The sequence below is a fragment of the Camellia sinensis genome, chromosome 8 (assembly GCF_055761805.1).
Source record: "Camellia sinensis isolate YWXY chromosome 8, ASM5576180v1, whole genome shotgun sequence".
NCBI classification, from domain to species: Eukaryota; Viridiplantae; Streptophyta; class Magnoliopsida; order Ericales; family Theaceae; genus Camellia; species Camellia sinensis.
In genome coordinates, this window is record NC_138968.1 from 7,209,320 (window position 1) to 7,234,629 (window position 25,310).

Genomic DNA, 25,310 nt, shown 5'->3' on the forward strand with positions numbered 1-25,310 from the left:
AAAGATATGGAGTGGTAGTTTGGTCAATTTACGGAGCTTATTCATATAAACATTGTTGTTTAATCCATGGATCTTTGAAAAAAAAAGAAATTTAATTTTAGACTTTTGACCCAAGTATTCTATTATTTTTTTAAAAAAGAAAGTAATAGTTAAAATTAAAATATTAAAATATTATTTTTTCAATTTTCAAATAATTACTTTTATTTTAATTATTTGTACCTTAAAAATTATAAATTCAGATTATATTATTTTTCAATTTATAAATAAACAATTTATTTGTACCTTAAAAATTATAAATAAATAAATAAATAAAACAATATATAAACAGTTTCAGTATTTTAATTATTTGTACCTTAAAAATTATAAATTCAGATTATATTATTTTTCAATTTATAAATAAACAATTTATTTGTACCTTAAAAATTATAAATAAATAAATAAATAAAACAATATATAAACAGTTTTAATAGACTGATATGATTATTTGCCATCACCCAAAAATCTCATTTACCACTCTCTCTCTCCCTCTCTCCCTCTCTCCCAGACTGGTATTGGATTTGCTTCTCATACCCATGGCGACAATCAGCATCGCTTCTGTTTCGATCCCAGGTAATTTCTTCAAATCTTGATTCGGAAATTTTTCGACAGTGCTGCAGCGTCTTTGTTGATTTCTATGTTCTTCATGTATTTATTAGTATAATAATAATAATAATAATAGTAATTCCAAAATGAACCATGTTCTTCTTTTTTTCTCTTAACGAAGGCATTATATCATACTTATAACACCTAGTAATCATCCTATGTGATTGCTTTAGTGTTTTCTCTATGTTTCAAACAGCGATTTCTAGAGATCGATTCCTTGGAGACTCTCTATTCTTCATCTGTGGAGAGTTGATCATACATGTAAAATCGTTGCATTGATTCTCTCTATTTTTTGTTTTTGTCTTTTCTTGTTATTCCCTAAATAAGTGTATCACGAAATATCTCGAAGCTGTCGCCGGACGACCAGAAAAGCGTAGGATTGATCGGTCGGTCGACTGGAAAAGGCTTCAAGATAATTTTCGCTAACAAAATTTCTTGGTCCGTAGCATTGCTGTTTATTATTCAACATGGCAGGATGGATGCGTGGTAAAATGAAGAAAGTAAATTAGGAGCGAATGATTTCGTGAGATGGTACAAGTGTAGCATATGTATTGTACTAAAAAAAAAAAACCAACAATGATTGAGACCTTTTTTTTGGGGACTCCCACAATCATTGATGGTGTGGGCCTACACATACATGAGTGGATCCCACACATACATTTATGGTTAAGATCCAAAGGGAGTTGTGGGTCTCAAAAAAAGGGTCCAAGCATTTTTTAAAAAAAAAAAAAATTTGGTAGCGGCATATGCATAGAATGAGAAGAAAATGGACTGAGATGGTTTGTTCATGTACGAGGAATACCAATAGCTTTCACTAGTAATGAAGAGTAACATTGTCTACATTGAGAACAATTCTAGGGCAAAGGAAAGTTAAACCTCTCATATGCTAAGCCCCAAAACTTATACATAAGTAGTCTACTTGTGAACTAGATTATTCTCGATACTTTAAGAAAATTTTCTTACGAGACATTCTTTATGTTTTCTTTCATTTGAGGTGTAGATGAGTGTTTATAATGGTTAATTGTTCTGATTCTGGTGTAGGTGGATCCCATCTCAAATCACATGAACTTTGGTCCACAAAGTGCAATTCACTTGGTAATACATCAAGATTGACATATAAAAGGAAATCCAACCAACTACAAACCAACCACAACCTGTCTGTCCGTGCGGAGTACAAGTATGAAATTTTGTCTTCAATTTATGTGCAAGTCCTTTTAACTTTAGTATGAGTTGGAAGACTATTTTGATGATGATGTTTACCTTTCTAATGGAGGCTTATAGATTATGTAAAAACTTATCTCGTCATGCATTGGTATTTAGTGTTGTAAGATTGTTGTACCCTCATTTTATTGTGGAATTTTCATTAGTTTATGGGGAGTAGGTATGTTCATGGAAATATGTTTATGAGTATTGTGCTTATAAGGATTGTGTGCATTATATTACACATCACAAAAAAGACACACACACACACACAAAAAAAAAAAGAAAAAAGAAGGTGTGTTGTACATTGCTAAATTAACTATTAGTTACATTTTCTTATGCGAGGCATGGTACTTACATCATATGCCATTGTAGCATTCATTAGGTTATGCTTTGTGCTCCCAACACCCTACTTGCTTTGTTTATCCGCCCTATTGAATTGTCTATTCCAGTAGTGGTTTAGTTGTACTGCCTTGTAAGTTTAGAGAAGAGAAAGTGTAAGCTTAGAGAAGAGAAAGAGATAGGGAATGAGTGAGACCTCATTCCCTTTTATATTAAGAATAAAGCATAATTACAGGAGTGCTATAAGGCACTAATTATTGGCCAGCTCATTATAGCCCATTACATCAGTCAAGGAATAAAAACAAATCAGAATAAAATATGTGAATATAATTTTCTTATTCTAACACTCCCTCTCAAGCTGGTACGATGACATCTCTCATGCCCAGCTTGTTGAGAATGTCATGAAATGGTTTGCTCCCTATTCATTTGGTAAGAACATCTGCTAGTTGATCTTCAGTCTTCGCAAATAGAGTACATATGGTGCCACTAGTGAGTTTTTCCTTTATGAAGCGCCTATCAACCTCCACATGCTTGGTTCTGTCATGTTGGGTTATGAGTTATGTTGATCGCTACTTGTAAATACCCCATTTTTGACTGACCTTAAGACTCAGACGTCATCGATTGAGCGCTCGTTGATTGCGCATGTTGTGTTCGTTCTGAAGTTTCAGAGTTCTCGGCTAAGAGCCTTGCCTCCGGGTCTCGAAACTGTTTTTTGTGCTTTGACTCGGTTTGCGGACCAGGTCTTGTTTTCTCTTCCCGAAGGGAGGGAGAGGTCTTGTAGACCATTTCTTAGTGGTCGTAGACTACTTTTCGTGGTTGTAGGCTACTGTTCCCGTTTGGAGATTAGTTTTTGATTTTTGGGGCCGTGCGCCTCTGCTCGAGACCGCTTAACATTCTTCGTTTGGCACGGTTTTTGGGACACACCTTGTTTCCTCCCTCTAGAGGGACACTGTGGTCCGGGAGACCACTTCTGTGGCCGTATGCCACTTTTGGTGCTCAATAGCCAGTTTTCGGGGCACCCGGCCGCGCGTTTTGCCCGTCGAACTCTCGTTTTGCATCCGTGTTGGTTCATTTTTGGCATGAACCTTGTTTTTCTTGTTTGGGAGGTGGTACAAGGGTGGGAGACCACCTTTTCTTCTTGGAGACCACTTTCTCCCCGCCAGCCGGTTTTCTTGTCGGGAAGCTGGTTTTCTTAGTCTTAGGGCCACATTTGCTGGTTTCCCACCACACCACTAGCTTGCTTTCAAAGTGGAGACCACCAAATGGAGCCACCGACCAGTTTTTGTGTGGGAGACCACTTGCCCTGGTCGGCCGACCAGGGGAAATGGTCGGCCGACCACCTTTTCTGGTCGGCCCCTTTCCTCCTGTTTTGTCTGTTTGAGTGGGTGCCAGCTGGAAGGCACAAATTGGATCCTCCATACACATGTATGGAGGATTTGCACCCTTGCTTTAGCTTCTTGAGGAAGCTTGAACACTTGTTCTAGTTTCTTGAGAAAGTTTGAACTTTTGCTCTAGCTTCTTGAGGAAGCTTGAACCTTTGCTCCTCTGTAAAAGAGGGCCTCTCTCTTCTTGTACTAGGTTCCAAAAAAATTTGTTTAAGGCAAGAATATATCCCTCTCTATATCTCACTATTTTGAGCTCCAAAGTGTGTGATTCTTGGCCCTTTGCACACCACCTCATAGCCTAACACTTCTACCATCAACCTAAGGTTCTTGGAGGCCATTTTCAGAGGTTAAGGAGCTGTGTTTTGGGTCCAGAAGTTGCTGGTTTTTGTTGAGCTTCAAGGGTAACTGATTTTCTTCCTTTTTAAGCTCTGTTTTGATCATTCTCTTAGCTTTATTTGCATGCATATTTAGGCTTCGTTGTCAACTGAGAAAAGCTTCATTTTTAAGTGTTTTTCATGTTTGTTTAAGGCCATTTTGTTGTTGGGGGTCATCTACCCCCCCCTTGCATGCTCTATTTTGCCTTGTTTTGAGTCATGCCTTAGGGCCTTTGTGTTGACCTTTGCTTGGCCCTTTAGCCATTGAAATCCAGCGGATTTTCAGTGGTTGGTATGTGGTTTTGAGGGCCAAAATCAGAGAGGGGTGACCCTCTCTCTCCTTGTCTTGTCTACTAGCATTTTTGGCCTTACAAAGGAGCCTTTGTTTTCACACTTCCAAGCCTTGGTTCAGGCCCCTTTTGGTGACTTTTAGGGCCTGCCTAGGCTTTGTCCAGAGTTGGTGTTGTCCTCTAGGGTTCGCCTCTTGCATGTGTGGAATAACCCTCTTCATGGCTTATCAAAGGAGCATGTCATTCTTGCATGCATTGGTCATGTTTCAGTGGGTTTTTGGTCATTATTTGGCATGTCATACCTCTGTCTTTGGCTGGTTTAGTGGCCTCTTGAATGCTTTACATGCTTGTAGTGTAAACCATGCTCACTAGCTTACATTGCATGTTGTTTTGGCCATCGATTCTAGCATATTTTGGCCATACTTCAAACTAATTTTGTTCATCTTTTGGGTTGCCTTAGCTCTGTTTTGAGGCCTCTTGGTCGAATGATGCTTGCCATGCATACTTGTAGTGTAATATCCTTGTCTAGCCTTGAGTTTTGGAGGCCCTTGCCTGCTTAACTTGAGGTGTTTCCATGTCTTAGCATCATTGAGCATGTTATTTCAGAGCGTATAAGGTTGCCATATTCCCATGTTTATCACTCTTTAAATGCGTTTGAGAGTTGTGCTTGTATGCCTCATTTATGGACCATTGCATGAGCTTCATTTTTGTACCTTTCAAACCATCATCTTAGTCCATTTTGCTACTGTTTTGGGCCTGCATAGGGACTGTTTGGGGTTGGTTTGGTCATTTGAGCATCGCTTTGCATACCTCTAGTGTAATGTGCTTCACTAGTTTCGGTATTTGGGCCTCCCAATATGCATTGTGTGAGTTGTTTGCGTGATTCGGGACCATTTTGTATGTCATTTCAGAGCTGGAACATGTGTTGTTGTATGCCATATTTCATCATTTCCATGCTTTCATACAGTTGTATCTTGTGCCCTAGGCTTTGGGCCCTTGCATCTTGCATGTTTGCATGTGTTTTGTTGCCTCATTTTAATCATGTATGGCCACTGATTTGGGTGCGGCTGAGGTCCATCCATCTTGGTTTAAGTCCATCTTGCATTGTGTATGCCATATAGTCCATGTTATAGCATGTTCGATCATTGCATTGCGTATGTCTCGTTCATAACATTGCGTATGTTAGCGCATTGTGTATGCATGCCATATAATCCACGTGCATTGAGCATGCCCTTGATTTGTCCATAACATTGTGTATGCTAGTTGCATGCTTGCATGTCATCCTTTGCATGTTTGCATCACTTAGTCGCATTACATTTAGGATTGCATACTAGAGTTGCATTTGTACATGCCATGCCATTCTACTTGTTGCATTGTGTTTGGAATAGGAGTTAGTCCAAACACGGGAAACGAGAAACGTTTCATACTCTAAGTGATGAAACGTGCCTCGATTTCCGGTCGCCAACACTCTTGACCATCCATGATGGAGTTGTTAGTTTTAATTGCTTATATGTGCATTCATATCCCATTGAGTCGTGCAATTTGACTCCTCGGCCATCATGCATCGGGATGCGTGATTGGTGGCCCGAGGATCGAGAACTACACTCCCTAGAGCTTATGCAATGATGGGGAGAATGGTCGGGCACACATGTTGAAAATACCTTGCCTTCTCTCTCTCTTGCCTTTGTTGCAGAAAAAGCAAAAACCAGGAGAATGAATTGGTTGGCCGACTAGGTTTTCTGGCAGGCCAACCACCTTTTCTGGTCTTCACCACCAAGGGTGGTCGGCAGGTGGTCTCCCTTGCCCATAGCTGGTCGGCAGCCTTCCCACAGCTTCCCTGGGTGGAGTTTCATCTCTCTGGAGCCTCGTGCAACTTTTTGAAATCAATTGCAAACAAAGGCGAGTCGAGGCATCGCGATGGATTTCCCGACAAGGCGACTCGGGCATGCATGCATCCTTTATCATTCAAGGCAGAGCTGAGGCAATCCATTTCATGTAGCTTGCATGCTAGTTTATTTGCTTCCTTAGTTAAATTTGTTAATTAGCTAGTATTGTGTAATAATTAGCTGTAATTCGTTATTCATTTGGGTTGTGTAATAATTAGTTTAATTAGCTCAGATTAGCTAGTTGGTTGTGTATTATTCATTCGGACCCTCCGAGGAGGGCAATGTTGTAATAAGTGTGCGTGTGTGATGTGTCTTCCAACCCCACGTCTTTCTCCCTTTCATTTACTAGCTTATGATGGTTAGTTTTAGGGCACGTTTCAATTAGCATCCTTATGTTCGTATGTTTACATCCATTCATCTGTTTTGCATGCACCGGGCTCGGCGCATCATACTAACTGCATCGTATTTCCATTCCAAGTTGAATACATGTTACCTGTAGCATCTCATATGCCATCTTAGAATAGCCGAGCCTATCTTAGTTACATTCTTGAATGTGTTGCATTAGGCATCTCAGCATAGTTAGGATTCACGCATGTTTTCTAATTAGCTTCTTTCTTTGGCTCGAAGTACTCGGTAAGTGTTTATGCTTTAGCATCCTTGCATGCGTGTGAGTGACTGCCATGATAGTATGCTTACCATGAGATTATGTGCTTATGTGATATAACTGCCTGAATGCTTGTGGGTGAAGGTTGGGTTGCTTGAATTGGAATAATTCATCGAAACCCGTGTTTTAGCCTACTTGCGAGTAGCAAACTTCAATCCATGTTCAAAACAAACGGATATGCGATGCTTTGTTTCAACTTAGGCAATCTAGTCTATACTTGTATGCTGTGCGCATCACATAGTAATTCTAGGTTAATAACCGAAATAAGAGCACATGTGTTTTCAAAAACAAGATATCATGCTTAGTAGTGGCCGATCTTTGATCGGGCGAGCGGGGGTGCTCATAAAATGACCTTCCCCAATCGTACTCTAGTTCCCGAGCCGAGACAATTTTGGTGATGACGGACATGTGGCCTTAGGCACGAGTCAGGGTTTTTTAAATATTCCCAAAATAAAATATTTAGGTGGCGACTCAGTATCCGGCAAAGTAGTCCATGTTTGGCACTTCTTTCTAAAATCAGTTTTTCAAAATGATTTGCCGGATTTGGACTCTTTGGTGATTTATCGATCTTGTGTTGCATTTTGCGAGATTAAATTCATAATCGTGACATCGAGTCCGAACTGTAATGAGCCCAATGAACAAAATGGGATTTTCCCGGGACGTTCGGGGACGTCTACACTAATTTGTTATCACAGTACAATCTCATGGAATCAGTCTGATGGATTGCTAAGTCTTCCAACAATAGTCTAATCCATAGCAACTCACATACACCCTGTGTCATAGCTCTGAATTCTGCCTCAGCACTAGATCTAGCAACTACATTCTGTTTCTTACTTTGCCATGTGATGAGGTTGCTTCCAACAAATGTGCAATATCCAGAGGTTGATCGTCTGTCAGTAACTGATCCAGTCCAATCCGCATTAGTAAATGCCTTCATACCGAGATATCCATGTTTCGAGAAATAGAGACCCTTTGCAGCAGAAGTCTTCAGGTACCTCAGAATTCTCATAACTGTCTCTAAGTTGGAAGTTCTAGGAGCATGCATAAACTGGCTAACCATGCTTACTGCTATAGCAATGTCTAGACGCAAGTGAGATAAGTATATGAGCTTGCCCACTAGCCTCTGGTATCTCCACTGGCTCTCCCTCTTGATCCTCAGTTTTTGGCCCGGTTCTAAAGGTGTATTACATGGTCTACCTCCAAACATCACAGTTTCTTTTAGCAAGTTAAGTACATACTTCCTTTGGCATATGAAGATGCCAACCTTGGACCGAGTTACTTCAATGCCCAAGAAATACTTCAAATTACCCAAATCTTTGATTTCAAACTCCTTGGCTAAGTATTCCTTCAACTGAGGGATCTCTTCAACATCATCCCATGTCAGAACAATATTATCAATATAAACAATAAGAGTTGTGGTCTTACCACAAGGGGAGTGTTTCACAAATAAGATATGATCAGCTTGACTTTGCTTGAACCCATATCTCTGCATAGCTTGAGCAAACCTTTAAAACCAAGCCCTAAGAGATTGCTTTAGCCCATAAAGTGACTTCCGGAGCTTGCACACTTTACCTTTGGACTTAGCATCCTCAAAACCAGGAGGAATATCCATATATACCTCTTCTTCCAGGTCTCTATGAAGGAAGGCATTTTTCACATCAAACTAATGAAGTGGTCAATCCAAATTTGCTATAAGAGAGAGTAGCATTCTCATAGAGTTTATCTTAGCAACCGGTGCAAATGTCTCTTGGTAATCTACCTCATAAGTCTGAGTGAAGCTCTTAGCAATCAGTTTTGCTTTGTACCATTCTATGAAACCGTCTACTTAGTGTTTTACAGTGTGCACCTACTTACACCTAATTGTATTTTTTCCTTTAAGTAACTTCACTAACTTCCAAGTGCCATTCTTACTGAGAGCTCTCATCTCCTCCATCATGGCATGTTTCCATTTAGGAATAGAAAGGGCATTCTGAAAGTTGTTAGGCAGACTCACAGAAGAAAACTTTGATAGAAAGGCTTTAAATGAGGGAGACAGATTAGAATAAGAGACATGATTAGTAATAGGATGTTGAGTACATGACCTAACCCCCGTCCTATTAGCAATGAGAATATCAAGATCTAAAAACTCAGGAATAGAAGCATTAGAATTACCTAGACTCTCAGGAGAGAAGGGTGAGGAAGTAGTCTCTTGCATCTAGGTGACTTTCTTTCTATTCTTGCCCTTAAACTTAGTTTGCTTCCTTTTCCACAACAACTGCAGGCTCATCATCCTCTATCTATTCAACCACTGGCGGTAGTGAAACAGGAATCTCTTCACACCAAAGCTCCCCTTAAAGGGATGATTGTGACACTAGGGAGGTTAGAAAGTAAGACTGAGACTCAAAGAAGGTGACATCTACGGAGACGAACCATTTGCGAGTAGGAGGATAATAACACTTGTAACCCTTTTGAGTGGCAGAATAATCCAGAAAAACACACTTAAGAGACTGAGGATCCAATTTACCACGGTGGGGTGAATGATTATGGGCAAAACAAACACAGCCAAAGGTCTTAGGTGGAATGGAGAACCTAGAAGAGGTGGACCAGAACAAAACTTGAAGAGGGGTTTGTATTTGAAGGACTTGGATAGGAAGACGATTAATCAAATAAGCCGCAGTGAGACCGCTTCCCCCCAATAAGATCGAGGAACACGCATTTCAAAAGATAGATAACGGGCCACATCAAGAAGATGGTGATTTTTTCGTTCGGCAACACCATTTTATTGAGGGGTATTAGAGCATGAAGTTTGATGAATAATACCATGAGTGGTGAAATAACTGGCAAGACCAAAGTCAATATATTTTCCCCCATTATCAGAATGCAAAATTTTGACAACCGCTCCAAACTGAGTGCGCACCATTTTATGAAAGTTTTGAAATGTAGAAAACATCTCACTTTTATCTTTCATTAGATATACCCAAGTGGCTCTAGAACAATCATCTATGAAAGTAGCAAGCCATTTTTAACCTTTTAAAGACACAAAACGTAAAGGACCCCATACATTAGAATTGAACTTTTATTAATAGAAAGAGCAAAAGAAGCTCTGTGTTGTTTTCCAAATTGACAAGACTTGCACTGAAAATCAGGCAAATTATTTTTCTCAAAAACAAAAGAAAATAAATGCTTAAGTAGTAAAAAGGAAGGATGTCCTAAACGACGGTGCCACAGCTAAAGGTCTTCCTTGGTGGATGGTAACTGAATAGATGAATGAGCCAACTTATTTGTCTGATCCAGAATGTAGAAACCATGTTTCGCTCTGCCACTGCAAATCTTCTTCCTCGTGATAAGGTCCTAAAAAGGACAATAATCAGGAAAAAAACGTTACACTACAATTCGGATTACGAGTAATACGATTCAAAGATAAAAGATTAACACTAAAATTGGGAACATGGAGGACAGAGAATAAAGGAAGGGATGAGGTGGCATGAATTAAACCTTTTCTTGACATAGACGAAATGGTACCATCAGCAATATGCATTTTTTTCTAACCTAAGGAGGGGTTATACTCTGAGAACAAATGAGATGAACTAGACATATAGTCGAAAGCACCAAAATTAATAATCCATGGCATAGTCGTATGAGATAGCAATGCACATGAGGAAGCCAACTTACCTGAATTGGTAAAGGAAGAAGAGGATACAACTGTGGTGGAAGTGGAGGCTTGACGGCCTAGCAAGCTATCTCAAAATCTGAGGCAGATAACCCCGAAACATTAGCAGTAGGTGAGACAACTAGAGATGAAGATGGTGGCTCAACCGTGTTTGAAAGATGTGCCCGAGCATTGGCCCCACAGCCTCTAGACTGACCATACCTACCCCCTCGAGTACCAGGATGGTCTCCTTAGCCACCAAAAGGAGTCCCACGGAGCTTCTAACAAGTCTCTCATGTTTGTCGAGGTCTACGGTAGTAGTCACAAAAAAGATTATCTGTCTCAGAGAAAGGTCGAGAACCACGAGTCACACGCTCTCCATCACGAGGGGGTGCAGAAACCAAGGCCGAGCGATCAGTAGTGGCAGAAGGAAGCATCGCATAGCAGTGACTCCTCATTCTGCACAAAAACATAGGCTTCCTGGAGAGAAAGAAGCACGTCCATGTCAAGTACTCTGCTTCGAACTGAATCATACTCCACATTGAAGCCTTCTAAGAACTTGAAGATTCGCTCTTGTGCCACAAATTTCGGGTAACCGGCAGAATCAGTGGGACAGATAGGCTTGTAATCCTGAAGGTGATCAAGTCGCTTTCACTTATTGCTAAAGAAGGTAAAATATTGGAGGATAGTCATCTCACCTTGTACCGACTTTTTAATGTAGCAACGTAACTTGAAAACCTGTGAGAAGTTTCCTTTCTTGGAGTAAGTAGTAGCTACAGCCTCCCAAATATCCTGAGCAGTGTCCATAGACAAATAGCCCTCTCCAGTCTCTGGTACCATAGAATGTATCAACCATCCCATGATCAGAGAGTTGGTGATCTCTCACTGATCATAACTAGGATCCGTGGTACTGGGTGCATGTATCCTTCCATCAACATAGCCCATCTTTCCTTTGCTCTTCAAAAAAATAGTCAAACTCTGCGACCAGGCTAGATAATTCTGACCATCGAATAAAAAGGTGGTGATTTTTAGGCCAGGGTTGAGGTTATCAGTCATAGTAGGAGGTATATTGGAACTTTCGCTCTTAGATGGCTGAGAAGTAGTGGACTCACTAAGGAAATCTGCCATGGATACTCTCCTATGTAACTCTCAAACACAGTGCCAATCACAAACCTGGAAGATAATACTGGAAGGAAAGACACAACTACCACTATGAAAGCATAACAAATTGAGAACTCATAGAATTTTTTTTTTTTTTTTTTAAGAAAAGAGAGAAGAAGGTTTTATAGATGTATATGCCACGACAAGAGCGTAACCCATTTGTTAGACACCAGTCAACCAACCAGGAGACAAAGAAGCCAATGGACTGAACTAGGAGTTGATTGGAAGTGGTCTACGGAGCCTCCAGGATTGTCGACAGACCTATAAAGGACAGGCTAGGGCTGCCAACAGGCCTAGAGGAGGACAGAGAAGCCTTCAGCTGCCATGGTAGAGAGCCGACTGACCTTCGGCTTAACTGGGTTAGGGCCGAATGACCAAGAGCTTTCTTCAGTTGGCTTGGGTAGGGGTCGGCTGTCCCAGGCGAGGGTTTGGGTGGCCTAGGCAGTCCTTCGGTGGAAGTAAAGTGGCTGTGATTGGTGTTAGGTCCCTCCTATTGTGGCTCTGATACCACGTAAGTTTAGAGAAAAGAAAGTGTAAGTTTAGAGAAGAGAAAGAGATAGGGAATGAGTGAGATCTCATCCCTTTTATATTGAGAATAAAGCATAATTACAAGAGTGCCATAAGGCATGAATTACGGGCCAGCTCATGACAGCCCATTACATCAATCAAGGAATAAAAACAAATCAGAATAAAATATTTGAATATAATTTCCTTATTCTAACCACGGGCAGATAGAGACCTTCATATTTGCAGCTTGCTGTATTTGGTAGTCAAATATGAGTTTCAATATTGATATTCCTTGGGATTCTATATGTTGACTACGGTTGTTGCTTATCCACTAATTCCACTTTACTAATGTAGTTTTAATTATTTCAAAAGGCAGATTCAACCAATAAGCTGCGTGCAGCATGGATGTTTCTGTGTAATTGCTTATCCCAATGCTCTTTAATGGTAGTTGTATAAGGCTTATATAATCTCTTTTTTTCTTCTTGAAAACATTCTTAATAGCTATGTGTGCCCCGCATGACCTCATAAGCATATCTCATAGAAGGCTTTCATCTCCATCAACAATATGCAAGAATTGCATGAGTGGCTCAACAATCTTAACAATGATTAAGCAATCATTCAAAACTTCTTATCTAGAATGATAGAAACAACTTCTTTTGCTCTCTTCTCTTTTGCATAGCTTGATTAATTTGCTTTTTGTATATGTCTTGTGTCTGTATTCCTGCTGCTTAGATGAGATGAGATATATACTGGTGGGCCTTGTCTGCTAGCCTTCTAGGTAGAAGGTGGTGTTTTCATTTTGCAAATTTATATTACTGTTTCCTTATTTCTTGATTAGCGTCTCACGTTAAGAATTTTATTTGTGATAATTATACCGCTCTATGTCTACTCAAAGTACAACTTTTTTTATTTTTATTTTTATTTTTTGGCTATCATTTCTTTTGTTGTATGCAGTGATCGTAGAGGTGGAGGAGGTGACTTTGTTGCAGGTTTCCTTGTGGGAAGTGCATTGTTTGGAACTCTAGCATATATTTTTGCTCCCCAGGTGATTATATAGCTTAGCTTCCATTAAGCTTTAATCTGTTATCTCCACCAATTAGCACCCAGCTATTCCTATGTAATAAAGTAATAGTCTACAGGTGTGAGAGTTCAATTTGTGACTCTACAAGAACGACACCGTTTTTTCCCTTGTCAATTATGTGAAAGAATGTTCTATTTATTCCGAAAAAAAGAAAAGAAAGTGAAAGATTGTTCATGTTGAGAATAAGTTGCCACATGCCTTTATTCTGAATACAGGTAACTTGAGTTGACAGTATACACACCTACATGTACTATTATATGTTTGGGAGTATTAGGTTCAGTTTTGGATAGTGAACAACCCCCTTTCTCTTTGTTGTCTCAGACCCACCCTGTAGTACTAGGATTTTTGCATATAGAAATCAAAGTATGAGGGGTTTTTGTGTTTTTATTCCAAGACACATCTGTTGAGAGATCAGGGGAATAATTGTTGCAATTCTGTACTTTATGATCTCTTAAAAGTAGACTCGCCTGGTTTTGCATATTGGATGAGGATTTAGGAGTGATTAGTTTTCACATTTGTATCCTGGCTTCAATTTCCTTGTCAAGAAAATCAGATAAATGAATCTAGATCATTCCTCTATTCTTTGCATCTCTTCCAGTGATCAATGTCTTCTTGTAGGAAAAAAACTTGTTTTTAGTAATTTTGGAGTTACTATATAAGTTCATGCATGTAGTTGTGTGTCAAGAAACTTTAGTGGTATTTTGTGATATGTTCATGTTTTTGTGGTTACATAGTCTGGTGGAGGAAATGACTCTTAATATTGTGTTGAATAGTGTTAATGTTAGAATCTAAAGAGTTGTTTTAGAACTTCATATATATATATATATATATTTGTAATCTAGTTATTTGAAGTATGTGTGTAATATGAATTAAAAGATTTCCTTCTCCAATTGTCTTCCAAAATTGTTTGAGTGATTGTTGGGTAGCCATTTTCCAACACTTCTCACATATAATACTCAATTGCTTTGAAATCATGTTGGTGATGATTAATTTTTTATTTGCGCCTTGAAGCATTTTGACCTATGAAGCACAACACTTCAAAACAAGTGCTGTATTGATATCGGATGCTGGGACACATATGGGATGTGCCACGTGGCGTGTCCCTTTATTTAATTAATTTATTTTCTGGGGACACACCAACTATTTTTTCCCCAATTTTCTTTAGTGCTTTTGATGGATGTTTTTGATGGATGTTGGATGTTGAATGTTTATTACTTTTTGCTTAAATTTAAATACTTAATTGATGATGGGTTACTTACACGTAGACCATTTAAACTATTGAGAAGTGTCATTTTGACTTCCTAAACTATGAAAATGTACAAATGGACCCTCTAAACTATTGAGAAGTATCACTTTGACCCCTTAAACTATAAAAGCATACAAATAGATTCTCTAAACTATTGGCGTGTTTCACTTTGACCCTTTCTGTTACTGCACTGTGAGTTAAACCAAGCTTTTACATTTTTGAGATGAAAATACCCTTTAACACTCTATATAACACACCCAACAACAAAACCAAATCAAACCAAACTAAGTCTTAAGTTCCATCAAATGGGGTCGGCTCGACTCTATCCAAGACCATTTCGTTAGTCAAATTAAGGAGATTCATATCTCTATTTACTATACTAGCCACGTCAATCTAGGTCTGTCCCTTCCTCTAACATTTCCATCTACTGTCATTGTATTGCATCTTTTCACTACTGTCTCTGTTAGTCTCCGTTGTATATGACCAAACCATCTCAATCTATTCTTTGTCAACTTATCTTCTACCGGTACTACTCTTACCCATTCTCGAATATACTTATTCCTAATTTTGTCTTTTCTAGTCTTGTTACACATCAACTTTAACATCTTCATCTCAGCAACACGCATCTTATCTTTGTTGCCCAACATTCCGTCTCATACAATATCCTTGGCCTAATTGCTGTTCTATAGAACTTCCTTTTTAGTCTCGTGGGTACTCGTTTATCGTATAGTACCCCAGACGTACTCCTCCACTTAAGCCATCTTCCTTTAATTTTATGGACCACATCCACTCCAATCTCTCTAGCCATTGTGATAATCAATCCTAAATAACGAAATGTTCACTCTTCGGAAGTTCTTGGTTCTCAATTTTTACTTCTTCTCTGCTTCCATTGTTACTGTTACTAACTCCATGTACTCTGTCTTAGTTCTGCTTATCCTAAATTCTTTAGATTCAAATGCTTCTCTCCAAGTGTTTTCTCTAGTCTCATTCACTAACACAATATCATCTGCAAGAAACATATACCATGGCACATCATCTTGAATATTTCTTGTCAATTCATCCTTAACTAAAGTAAAAAAGTTAAGGACTTAAGGTTGATCCTTGGTGTAACCCTACAGTAATTGAAAATTCACCTATCCCTCCAGTAGGTGATCTAATAATGGTCACCACACCTTCATACATATCCCTAATTATATCGACGTAACCTTTTGTCACCTCTTTCTTTTTTAACATCTATCAGATTATATCTATGTTTTCTTAAGACACTCTATCATATGTTTTCTTAAGATTGATAAAAATCATATGAATGTCTCTTTTTTTTTTTTTTTCTCTATACTTTTCTATTACTCTCCTAAAAAATAGATCGCTTCCATTGTTGACCTATCAGGCATAAACCCAAATTGATTCTCTTAACACCTCTGTTATATCTCGCAATTGACGTTTTATCACTCTCTCCCACACTTTTATTATATAACACATTAGCTTGATTCCTCTATAGTTGTTGCGGTTCTGGACATCTCCTTTATTCTTATCGATTGGCACTAAAATACTCTTCCTCCACTCCTCTGGCATTTTCCTAGTCAACAAAATCTTGCTAAATAGCCTAGTCAACTGAGCCACCCCTTTGTTACCCAAACATTTCCAAGTTTTAACGGGAATATCATTGGGTCCTAAAGTCTTATTTGATTTTATCTTTTTAAATGCAATCTCCACTTCAAAGTTCCTAATCCTATGATAGAACCTGTAGTCCTGATTTTTTCTTATTACTGCCTACTTCCTCCCCTTTTGACCTATCTCTATGTTCCTCATTTAACAACTTCGCAAAATAGTTCTTCCATCTTTCCTTAATCTCTTTATTCTTCACTAACACTTTAGAGTCTTCATTCTTGATGCACTTAACCTGATTAAAATCCCTTGTTTTCCTCTCTCTTATCTTAGCGAGTTTGTATATCTCCTTCTTTCTCTGCTAACTATCTAGTCTAGTGTATAGGTCATCATAGACTTTCAATTTAGTCTCTCACTACTTTTTGATCTCCTTATTAGCCAATCTATATGTCTTAATTTTTTCCTCAGTTTTATCATTCTGCTATTTTTTAAAGCATTGTTTTTTTCATCTTTACTACCGCTTGAACCTCCTCTATCCACCACTAAATTTCTCAAGTGTTGGGTCTATTTCTTTTCGACTCTCCAAGAACTTCCATTGAGATTTTTCTTATACAATTGGCCATCGAGTTTCACATAGTGTTAGTACCATCTTTCAAATCCCAAGTATCTTCTTTATCCATTCTATTATTAAATATTTTTAGTTTATCTCCTTTTAGGTCTCACCATCTCGTCCTAGAACGCCCACTATCCTTCTTAGCTTGGTATTGCCCTTTAAAGCATAAATCTAGTACCAAAATCCTATATTGAGTCTCAGGTTCTCTCCATGAATTACCTTATAGTCGCTGCATTTTAGACGATTCACTTTTCTTATTAAAAAGTAATCTATTTGGCTTCTAATTGTTCCGCTCTTAAAGGTTATCAAATACTCTTCTTTCTTCTTATACATAGTATTGGCTGTCACTAGGTCAGAAGTCAACGCAAAATCTAAAATACTCTCTCCAGTCTCATTTCTATCACTAAAACCATACCCACCATGCAATCTCTCATAACCTAGTTTATCTATTTCTACATAGTCGTTGAAATCACCACCTATAACTAGGTTCTCTTCTCTCAAACGGGTATCTCCTGTAATGCCTCATCCATTTGGTCCCAAAAATCACTGTTAGTCTGATCATCTAATCCTACTTGGGGGGCGTATGCACTAATTATGTTCACTCTATTCTCTCCAATAACTAGTTTAACTAACGTAATCCTATCATCTTTTCTAATGACCGCAACTACATATTCTACAAGATCCTTGACAACTATTATTCCTACTGCATTCCTGTGTCTATCCTTGCCACTATAATATAGTTTAAAACCGTTATTTTCTATTTCCCTAGTTTTCTCACCCGTCCACTTAGTTTCTTGTATGCAAGTTATACTAACTCTCCTATTAATCACGACATCTACCAATTCCATAGCCTTTCCAGTTAAAGTTCCTACATTCCATGTGGCTATCTTAAATATATAGTCTTTGACTAGTTTCTTTATCCTCGCTCGTCCAGAAAAACGCAGAAATCTTTGTCCATTTTTTACTGCATTCAGGCGTTGATGCGGCGCCCTTTGCTCACTTTTTGAAACACTCGGAGGCAAGTGCAATGCGTCACTTAAGGGGAACGATCTAGCATTTAATCGATTCAAAGTAGGATTCATTTTCATAAGGAATCCGAGTGGCTTTTTTACGTGTTGACTGTCGGCTACGTAACAACCTCGGGCTTGGAATTGGTGGAGTTGTTAAGCAACCTTGTCGCAGTTAACACACCTAACAACACTTACTCTTAATTTTACTCTAGTCCCTCTCCCTAAACCTCTTCCTCTCCATAATTCACCAAACACTATAAAAATGACATCCAGTAGTAACACAAGCTCAAACAAGAAGGAAATCACATTCAATAGCCAACAACCACAAAATTTTGGTGATGTGTACTGCTACTGTGGCATGAGAGCTCCTTTGAGAACTATATTCATAGAGAATATTCTTAGGAGATTTTTGGGATGCATGAACTTCAAAGTAAGCATTCATTAAACTAACTAATACGTATATATAATATGAGTTTTTTTTGTTTTATTATTTTTTTAAAAAAAATATTCTTTCTACAAAAATATGTTTACAAAGAATATTTAAAAAACAATAATAATCGATGAATGCTTATATTTAAAAAACAATAATAATGGAATTATAAATATATATAGTGCTAAAGGGTATTTGCATCTAAAAATATCAAAAGTTTGGTTTAACTCACGGTGCAACAATGGAAGTGAAGAGGCCAAAGTGAAACGCGCCAATAGTTTAGTGGTTAGAATGATACTTCTCAATAGTTTAGGGGTCTCTGTGTAAATAATCCATAAATCATCCATTAAAAAGATATAAGTGTTAATTTAAAAGTCATTTTTTTAAAATATTGAATTAGTGTTAGTTTTTGTTAATTTTGATTGTTTATGTGTAATATTAATCTACATAGCAAATAACAATATATGAACATATATTTTATTGTCGTGACTCCACTGTGTGTCATTTTTTTTTGAAATCACAGTGTCCCATGTTCGTGTTTCCTCATCCATGTCCGTGCTTCTTTGATTTTGACTATTGTACTTCAAAATCCATTTTACAATATTTGTATCCCCTAGTTTCCAAATGACTATTTTCTTTGAATATTTTTCATCATTGCTGTGTGAGAATATTGTGTATATATGTATATGTGGTAGTGTATTGTGTATATATTCTAATAGATTGTGAGAGATTGGGTGAATATTTTCGTTTCTTTTTTAGTCTTATAGTTAGGAGTACTATATAATCAGATGTATCATTTGCATTACGATACAATTGAATATATAGAAAACTTACATGGTATCAGAGCCACGTTCGAAACCCTAGGTCTGGCCTTAATCATTCGAAGTTTTTTTCTTTCGTTCACGCTTGTTGTTTGAAGTCTTCTCTAGCCTTGTCTGAAGTCACGAAGGCCTCTCTGGGCTTCTCCGAAGTCGTGACAGCCTTCTCTGTTCTTCTCTGAAGTTGCGACAGACTTCTTTGGTCTTCTCTGAAGTCACGATAGACTTCTAGTGCCTGGTCTGAAGTCAGGACTCTAGTCTGGGTTTGAGGGATCTCTCTCTCTCTCTCTCTCTCTCTCGCGACCTCTGCCTTGCTTTGGATCCTTGCTCGACTTTTGGTTCTCTTTCTAGCTGTGTCGATCGAATCTCTTCGTCTTTCGTCTCTCTCGCGACCTCTGCCTTGCTTTGGATCCTTGCTCGACTTTTGGTTCTCTTTCTAGCTGTGTTGATCGAATCTCTTCGTCTTTCGTCTCTATTCTTTGATCACGAAGCACTCTCTCTTCATGTTGTATCTGATCTCAGTCCACCAGTATTTGACCCATCTGTGGTAGATTTGGGTTATTATAGCTTGACCCCTTAGATTTATTGGGTTATTACACTTTGCCCATCAGTTCCTTTCTCTTTTCTTTTTAGTTCATTACAATGTCAGAAGATAAAATTCAGGTTATTAAATGCAAACTTACAGGTAACAACTATGCTTATTGGTCTAGTGTTATGAAAAATTTTCTTCTCAATCGAAAAAATAGGGATATGTTTCTGGTTCTTTTCCTCGTCCATCGGATCCAAAACAAGAAGGATATCTGACTTCCTGTGACACTTGGGATTGTAATAATGCCCAAATTTTGACTTGGTTCCATAACTCCGTTGATGACCGTATCGGGGTGATGTTCTCTAAATACAGCACTGCCAAAGAAGTGTGGGATTACTTACAGAGTGTTTATCAGTAATCCAACTTTGCCAAGCGGTATAAGTTGGATAGCAGGATCTTTCTATTCAAGATTTCTATATTGAGATGACAGGTTTTGGGATCAGTTGACTCTTATGGAACCTTCCAGCCTCAAGGTTCTAGATGCTTATATTGAGTTTTGGGAGTAGGGTCGTTTAGTGTAGTTCTTAATGGCTCTCTTCCCCCAGCATGAGTTTATCCATGGTGGCATCCTTCACCGGTCTCCTCTTTCCTGTGTGGATGCCATTGTTCGTGAGTTTCTCTCCGAGGAAACCCGTCTCAAGATGGCCAGTCAGACTCCGTCTCCATCTATCTTCCTAGCTCTTGCTCAACCTCCATTATTATCGACCCCACCTTCTTATCTGGTTCAGGCCACTGCAAAGCCCAAGAAAGGGCCCCTTGTTTCAAATGAGTGTGCTTTCTGCCATTAGAGGGGCCATTGGAAGCTTAATTGTCCCAAGAAAGGACGTCAGCCTGCTTCGTCTTATCAACCACCTCAGACAAAGTTTCGCCGTCCTGCTCCGAGTACTTTCTGCCCTCTTACTGCTTATACAACATCTGCTCCTCCCGATCTTGACTTGGCTTTCTTGAGTGCTTAGATTGCTTAACTTCAGCAGATCCTGTCCACCTTTTAACCATCACCATTTGCCTCCGCTTTTACCCCTCTTCATTCAGGTTTGCTTGGGTCTTCCTCCGATATCCCTTATTCCATTTGGCTTTTTGATTCTGGTGTCTCTTATCATATGACTCCTCACATTTCTTTACTTCAAAACTGTAGTCTTCCTCCTGTTCCTATTATTATTAATACTGCTAATGGGTCTAGTATGTCTGCTGTGTTTATTGGGTCTGTCTTACCTTCTACCATGTCTGCTGTTATTATTCTCTCTGTTTTTTATGTTCCTTAGCTATCTGTCAGCTTATTATCTATAAACCAACTTGATGTTTCTGGTTTTGATGTTGTCTTTTCCTCTTTTGTTTGTTATGTGTAGGATCGGTTGTCCAAGAAGCAGATTGGGGGGACCGATCGTAGAGTTAGAGATCTCTATGTGGCAGAAAGCTTGCATCTTCCTTTATCCACCGCTCCAGTTGTACTTTCCTCATTTCAGTTAGATTCTCAGTCAAGTCAATTTTATTTTTGGCATTCTCGCCTAGGTCATTTTTCTGTTGACTGCTTACGGTCTTTGACTCAGTCAGGATTATTTTGTAAAGTTTCTCCTAGTATCATTGATGAATGTCGAGGGTGTAAACCTGCCAAAATGTCAACTTTACCATTTAATAAAAGTATTTCTATTTCTGTTTTTCCTTTTTCTCGTGTATATGGATGTTTGGGGACCCTCTCATATTCTCTCTAAAAAGGAATCTGCATACTATGTGTCTTTTGTGGATGATTGCACCCGCTATACTTGGGTTTATCTTATAATTCATAAATCTGACTTCTACCAAATATACTGTACCTTTCAGTCTATGATCACTACACAGTTTGGGTCTACCATTAAATTATTACGGTTTGACCTAGGTAGGGGAATATTTTAAAACTGAGTTTTGTGAGTATCTAGCAAATTTGGGTACCATTCACCAAACCTCATGTGCTGATACACCCGTCCAAAATAGTCGTGCGAAGCTTAAACACCGTCATCTTCTTAAGACATCTATATCTCTCCTTCTGTCTGCCTCTGTTCCAACTCTTTTTTAGGCCGTTCTTACAGCTACTTTTCTTTTCAGTGGTATAACTATCCCTCTACTATCTAGTCGTTCTCCTTATGAGGCTTTGTTTTCTCATCTTCTTAGTTATTCTCTCCTTCATGTTTTTGGGTCTGCGCGTTTTGTCTTTCTTCCTCCCAAAGATAGGACAAAACTTAGTGCCCAGTTTGTCCTGTGTGTCTTTTTGGGTTATAGTCTTATTCAGAAAGGTTATCGCTGTTACGATTTTGTTTCCCGTCGCCTTTATGTCTCCTGTCATGTTGCCTTTCTGGAATGTCTCGCTTACTTTTAGCTTCTGCCTCTCACTGCTCCAATTTCTAAAGAGGATTTGGTTCACATTGATTCGTTTCCTTCTGAGGTCCCTCCTGATGAGTACATCTCTCCTGTTTTCCATGAGTTTGTTCCTTCTTCTCCTCCTAACACCCCTGTACTAAGTCCCTCTCCAATGTACCCTATGAGTCTGTTTCTTCCTCTTCCTCTTCTCTCCCGTCTGCTCCTTTTTTTCCGTTAATCTATTCTTGTCACAAGGCTCTTTCTCTACCAGTTGTTTCTCCTTTTACTGTTGCTCTTCCTGTTTCTGACGACTCTGATCTTGCTCTCCGTAAGTATCCTCTTCGCATCCGTAAACAGTTTGTCAAACTTGGTTTTTCTAACACATGTTTTCCTCCTTCATATTGTACATTTTTGTCTATTATTTATTCTTTTTCAGAACCACAGTCTTACAAGAAGGCTTGTTTGGATCTTAATTGGATTCAAACTATGGAGGATAAGTTGTCTGCCTTGCAGAAGATAAGTACTTGGGAACTGGTTTTTTTGTCTGCTGGCAAGAATATGATTGGTTGCAAATGGGTCTTAAAAGTCAAGACTCATTCTGATGGTTCCCTTGAGTGCTACGAAGCTTGCCTAGTTGCCAAAGGTTTTTCACAGGAGTATGGTATTGATTATGAGGAGACCTTTGCAACTATTGCCAATATGACTACTGTCCGTATTTTGATTTCTGTTACTGCTGTTCGTCATTGGCCTCTTTATCAGATGGATGTTAAGAATGCTTTTTTTAATGGCCATCTCACTGAAGAGGTATACATGCGTCCTCTCCTGGGCTTTCATCATTCTTCTGGACAGGTTTGTCGTCTTTGGCGTGCTTTGTATGGTTTGAAGCAATCTTCTCGTACTTGGTATGATCGCTTTCAGACAGCTGTTATTGAGCTTGGGTTCGACTCTGCCTTGTTTCTCCTCTATACCTCTATTGGTTTTGTTACTTTATTACTGTATGTGGATTATATGATCATCACTGACTTTGACTCTTCTGCTATCTCTAAGGTCAAGTAGCATATTTTCCGCACTTTCGAAATGAAGGATCTAGGACTCTTGCGGTATTTTCTTGATATTGAGGTGGTTTCTTCTCCCAAGGGTTACTTTCTGTCTCAAGCCAAGTATGCCAATGTGGTTATTTATTGTGCCGGTCTTACTGACACTAAGATTTCTGATTCTCCCATTGAGCTTAATGTGAAGCTCAATACTACTAATGGCTTCCTTCTGGATGATTCTACTTTATATCGCGAAATTGTGGGTTGCGTAGTCTATTTGATGGTTACACGCCTTGATCTTGCCTATGCTCCTCGCTTTACACATTGGGTTGCTTTGATTCGGATTCTTCACTATCTTCGCGATACTATCTTCCAAGGCATGCTGTTATCTTCTACTTCTCCCTTGGAGTTAGTGGCCTATGCTGATGCTAATTGGGCTGGTGATGTTACCGATCGTAAGTCCACTTCTGACTTTTGTATGTTTCTTGGCGATTCCTTGATCTCTTTAAAAAGTAAGAAACAAACTGCTATTGCTCGGTCTACTGCCGATGCGGAGTACTGTGCTATGGCTCATGCTACTGCTGAAGCTGTTTGGCTTCGTTGTCTTCTTTCTGACTTAGGCATCTGTCTTCTCTGACTGACCTCTATTATGACAACCACAGTGTTATTTAGATTGCATTGAGATTGATTGTCACTTTGTCTGTTAGCATCTGCAGTCTAGGTCTATCTCGCTTTCTTTCTTCTTTTTAGCTCTGTAACTTGCTGACTTCTTTACTAAGACTCACACCACTGCATAGTTTCAATTTCTTCTTAGCAAATTCTCATTGTTTTCTGCTACAACACCTTGCGTTTGAGCAGAGGTGTGAGAATATTGTGTATATGTGGTAGTGTATTTTGTATATATTCTGAGAGATTGTGAGAGATTGGGTGAATATTTTCGTTTCCTTTTTAATCTTAGGGTGAGGAGTACTATATAATCAGATGTATCCTTTGTATTACGATACAGTTGAATATACAGAAGAATTACATACTGTCTAAAGTTCCTTTCATAATTATTGGACTAAAATGTGAAACTTCATCTCTCTCTCTAGTTCTGCATCTAAAGTGTTTAGGTCTATGCTCTATTTTCATTTGGGATTGTGATTTGTGGTTTATGCTTTAATTGGACTTATGGTTTGCTCCAACACACCCCCCCACCCCCCCAAACTGTATTTTTAGATCAGAAGATCATTGCTAAATGAAGATGAATATGGTTTCCGGAGAGCCAGGCGACCAATATATTATGATGAAGGTTTAGAGGTGATTAATTGCTATTGGCTGTGCACTAAAGTTCTCCTGATTGAAATATGGATTACATTGCTATAATTTATTTTTTCCTGAAATGCAGAAAACCAGGCAGACCTTGAATGCAAAGATTAGCCAACTCAATTCTGCCATCGACAACGTGTCTTCACGGTTGAGAGGTGGCAATAATATGCCTGCTGTGCCAATTGCAAGTGACCCAGAAGAAGCTACCATGTAAGATCTGCTTTTGTTTGTTGCGTGATAATAAAAAACTAAGGTTCATTTCAACTAGTTGAATACGTACTTGGGTGAGGCAAAATTCATTGAAAATTTCATAAATATATGTACGTGAGGAGCTGGTTCAAGTCATAGGAATCAGCCTCTTCATAAACAAATGAAGGCAAGGCTGCCTACTTACTACCTCTCCCAGACCCTGCTCTAAGAGGAACCTTGTGTGCACTGGGTATGATTCTTATGACCTAGGTCAATAACAATATGTTTGCTTTAAGTTGTGTTGGTTTCTTCTTAAATTTTAAGATATTGAAACTCTGCATATTTGAAGCTGCGAAGTATTGTTTAAGGTATAATACAAAGTGGGAGATTGGTTACCATTTTCTTCTAGAGGCTAGTTTCAGAAACTTTGAGAAATAGCTTTGTATCTTCTTGCTGCTTTTCACAGATTGGAAACCGTGTTTATTGGCTTTATTGATCTTTTTCATAGTTGTAAATGTAATTGCTTCATGGACATTTTTCGAAGGGGCTTATTTCATTTAGTCATGTCCAAAAGTGGGTTGAGGGGCCAATGAAGATGGCAGGGAACCTTTTCCTAACAGGCATTGGAGACATTAGGCAACATGTCAAGATGATTGCGATGGAGAGAAGTGTGGAGTTCCAAATGGAATTAAATTTTAGTTGGAATTTGCAAACAATTTAGGATTGCATAATAGGAACATCCTCCCTTAGATCCTCTTATATGCTAACTGCCTGCCCACAACATTCTTGACACCACAACCTTTTGTGCTCCCCTGGCTCCACAGTTCTCTATTTATCCCAGAAATTTGTCTGTACAGCTAAAAGTCTATGTGGCATTGATTGCTAATTGAAGGTTCTTTTTTTTTTTTTTTTTTTTTGTGGTGAGTAAGCATTTTATTACCAAAAAAGAGAGACGATATACAACAAAACTCAGGACT

General features: G+C 38.7%; 1 protein-coding gene across 2 annotated transcripts; it reads left to right on the forward strand.

Annotated features, from left to right (window-relative positions):
• The first annotated feature begins 435 nt into the window (after nucleotides 1-435).
• On the forward strand, nucleotides 436-24,741 carry LOC114259976 (uncharacterized). 2 transcript variants are annotated; one of them, XM_082881968.1, is made up of 5 exons: nucleotides 436-609; nucleotides 1,684-1,819; nucleotides 13,034-13,124; nucleotides 24,055-24,135; nucleotides 24,224-24,741. In XM_082881968.1, the coding sequence occupies exons 1-5, from the start codon at nucleotides 477-479 to the stop codon at nucleotides 24,356-24,358; spliced, it is 576 nt and encodes a 191-aa protein (XP_082738094.1). In that variant the 5' UTR covers nucleotides 436-476; the 3' UTR covers nucleotides 24,359-24,741. The 2 variants fall into 2 exon arrangements, with proteins under 2 accessions (XP_082738094.1, XP_082738093.1); XM_082881967.1 differs by lacking the exon at nucleotides 24,055-24,135 and having other exon boundaries at nucleotides 475-609.
• Nucleotides 24,742-25,310: the final 569 nt, after the last annotated feature.

Bases quoted from the DNA above. Each gene is read 5' to 3' on its own strand.
- LOC114259976 (XM_082881968.1), top strand. From the start codon at position 477: ATGATTATTTGCCATCACCCAAAAATCTCATTTACCACTCTCTCTCTC. The intron at 13,125-24,054 runs GTGATTATATAG...CTGTATTTTTAG, and splicing joins CATATATTTTTGCTCCCCAG to ATCAGAAGATCATTGCTAAA. The intron at 24,136-24,223 runs GTGATTAATTGC...CCTGAAATGCAG, and splicing joins ATTATGATGAAGGTTTAGAG to AAAACCAGGCAGACCTTGAA.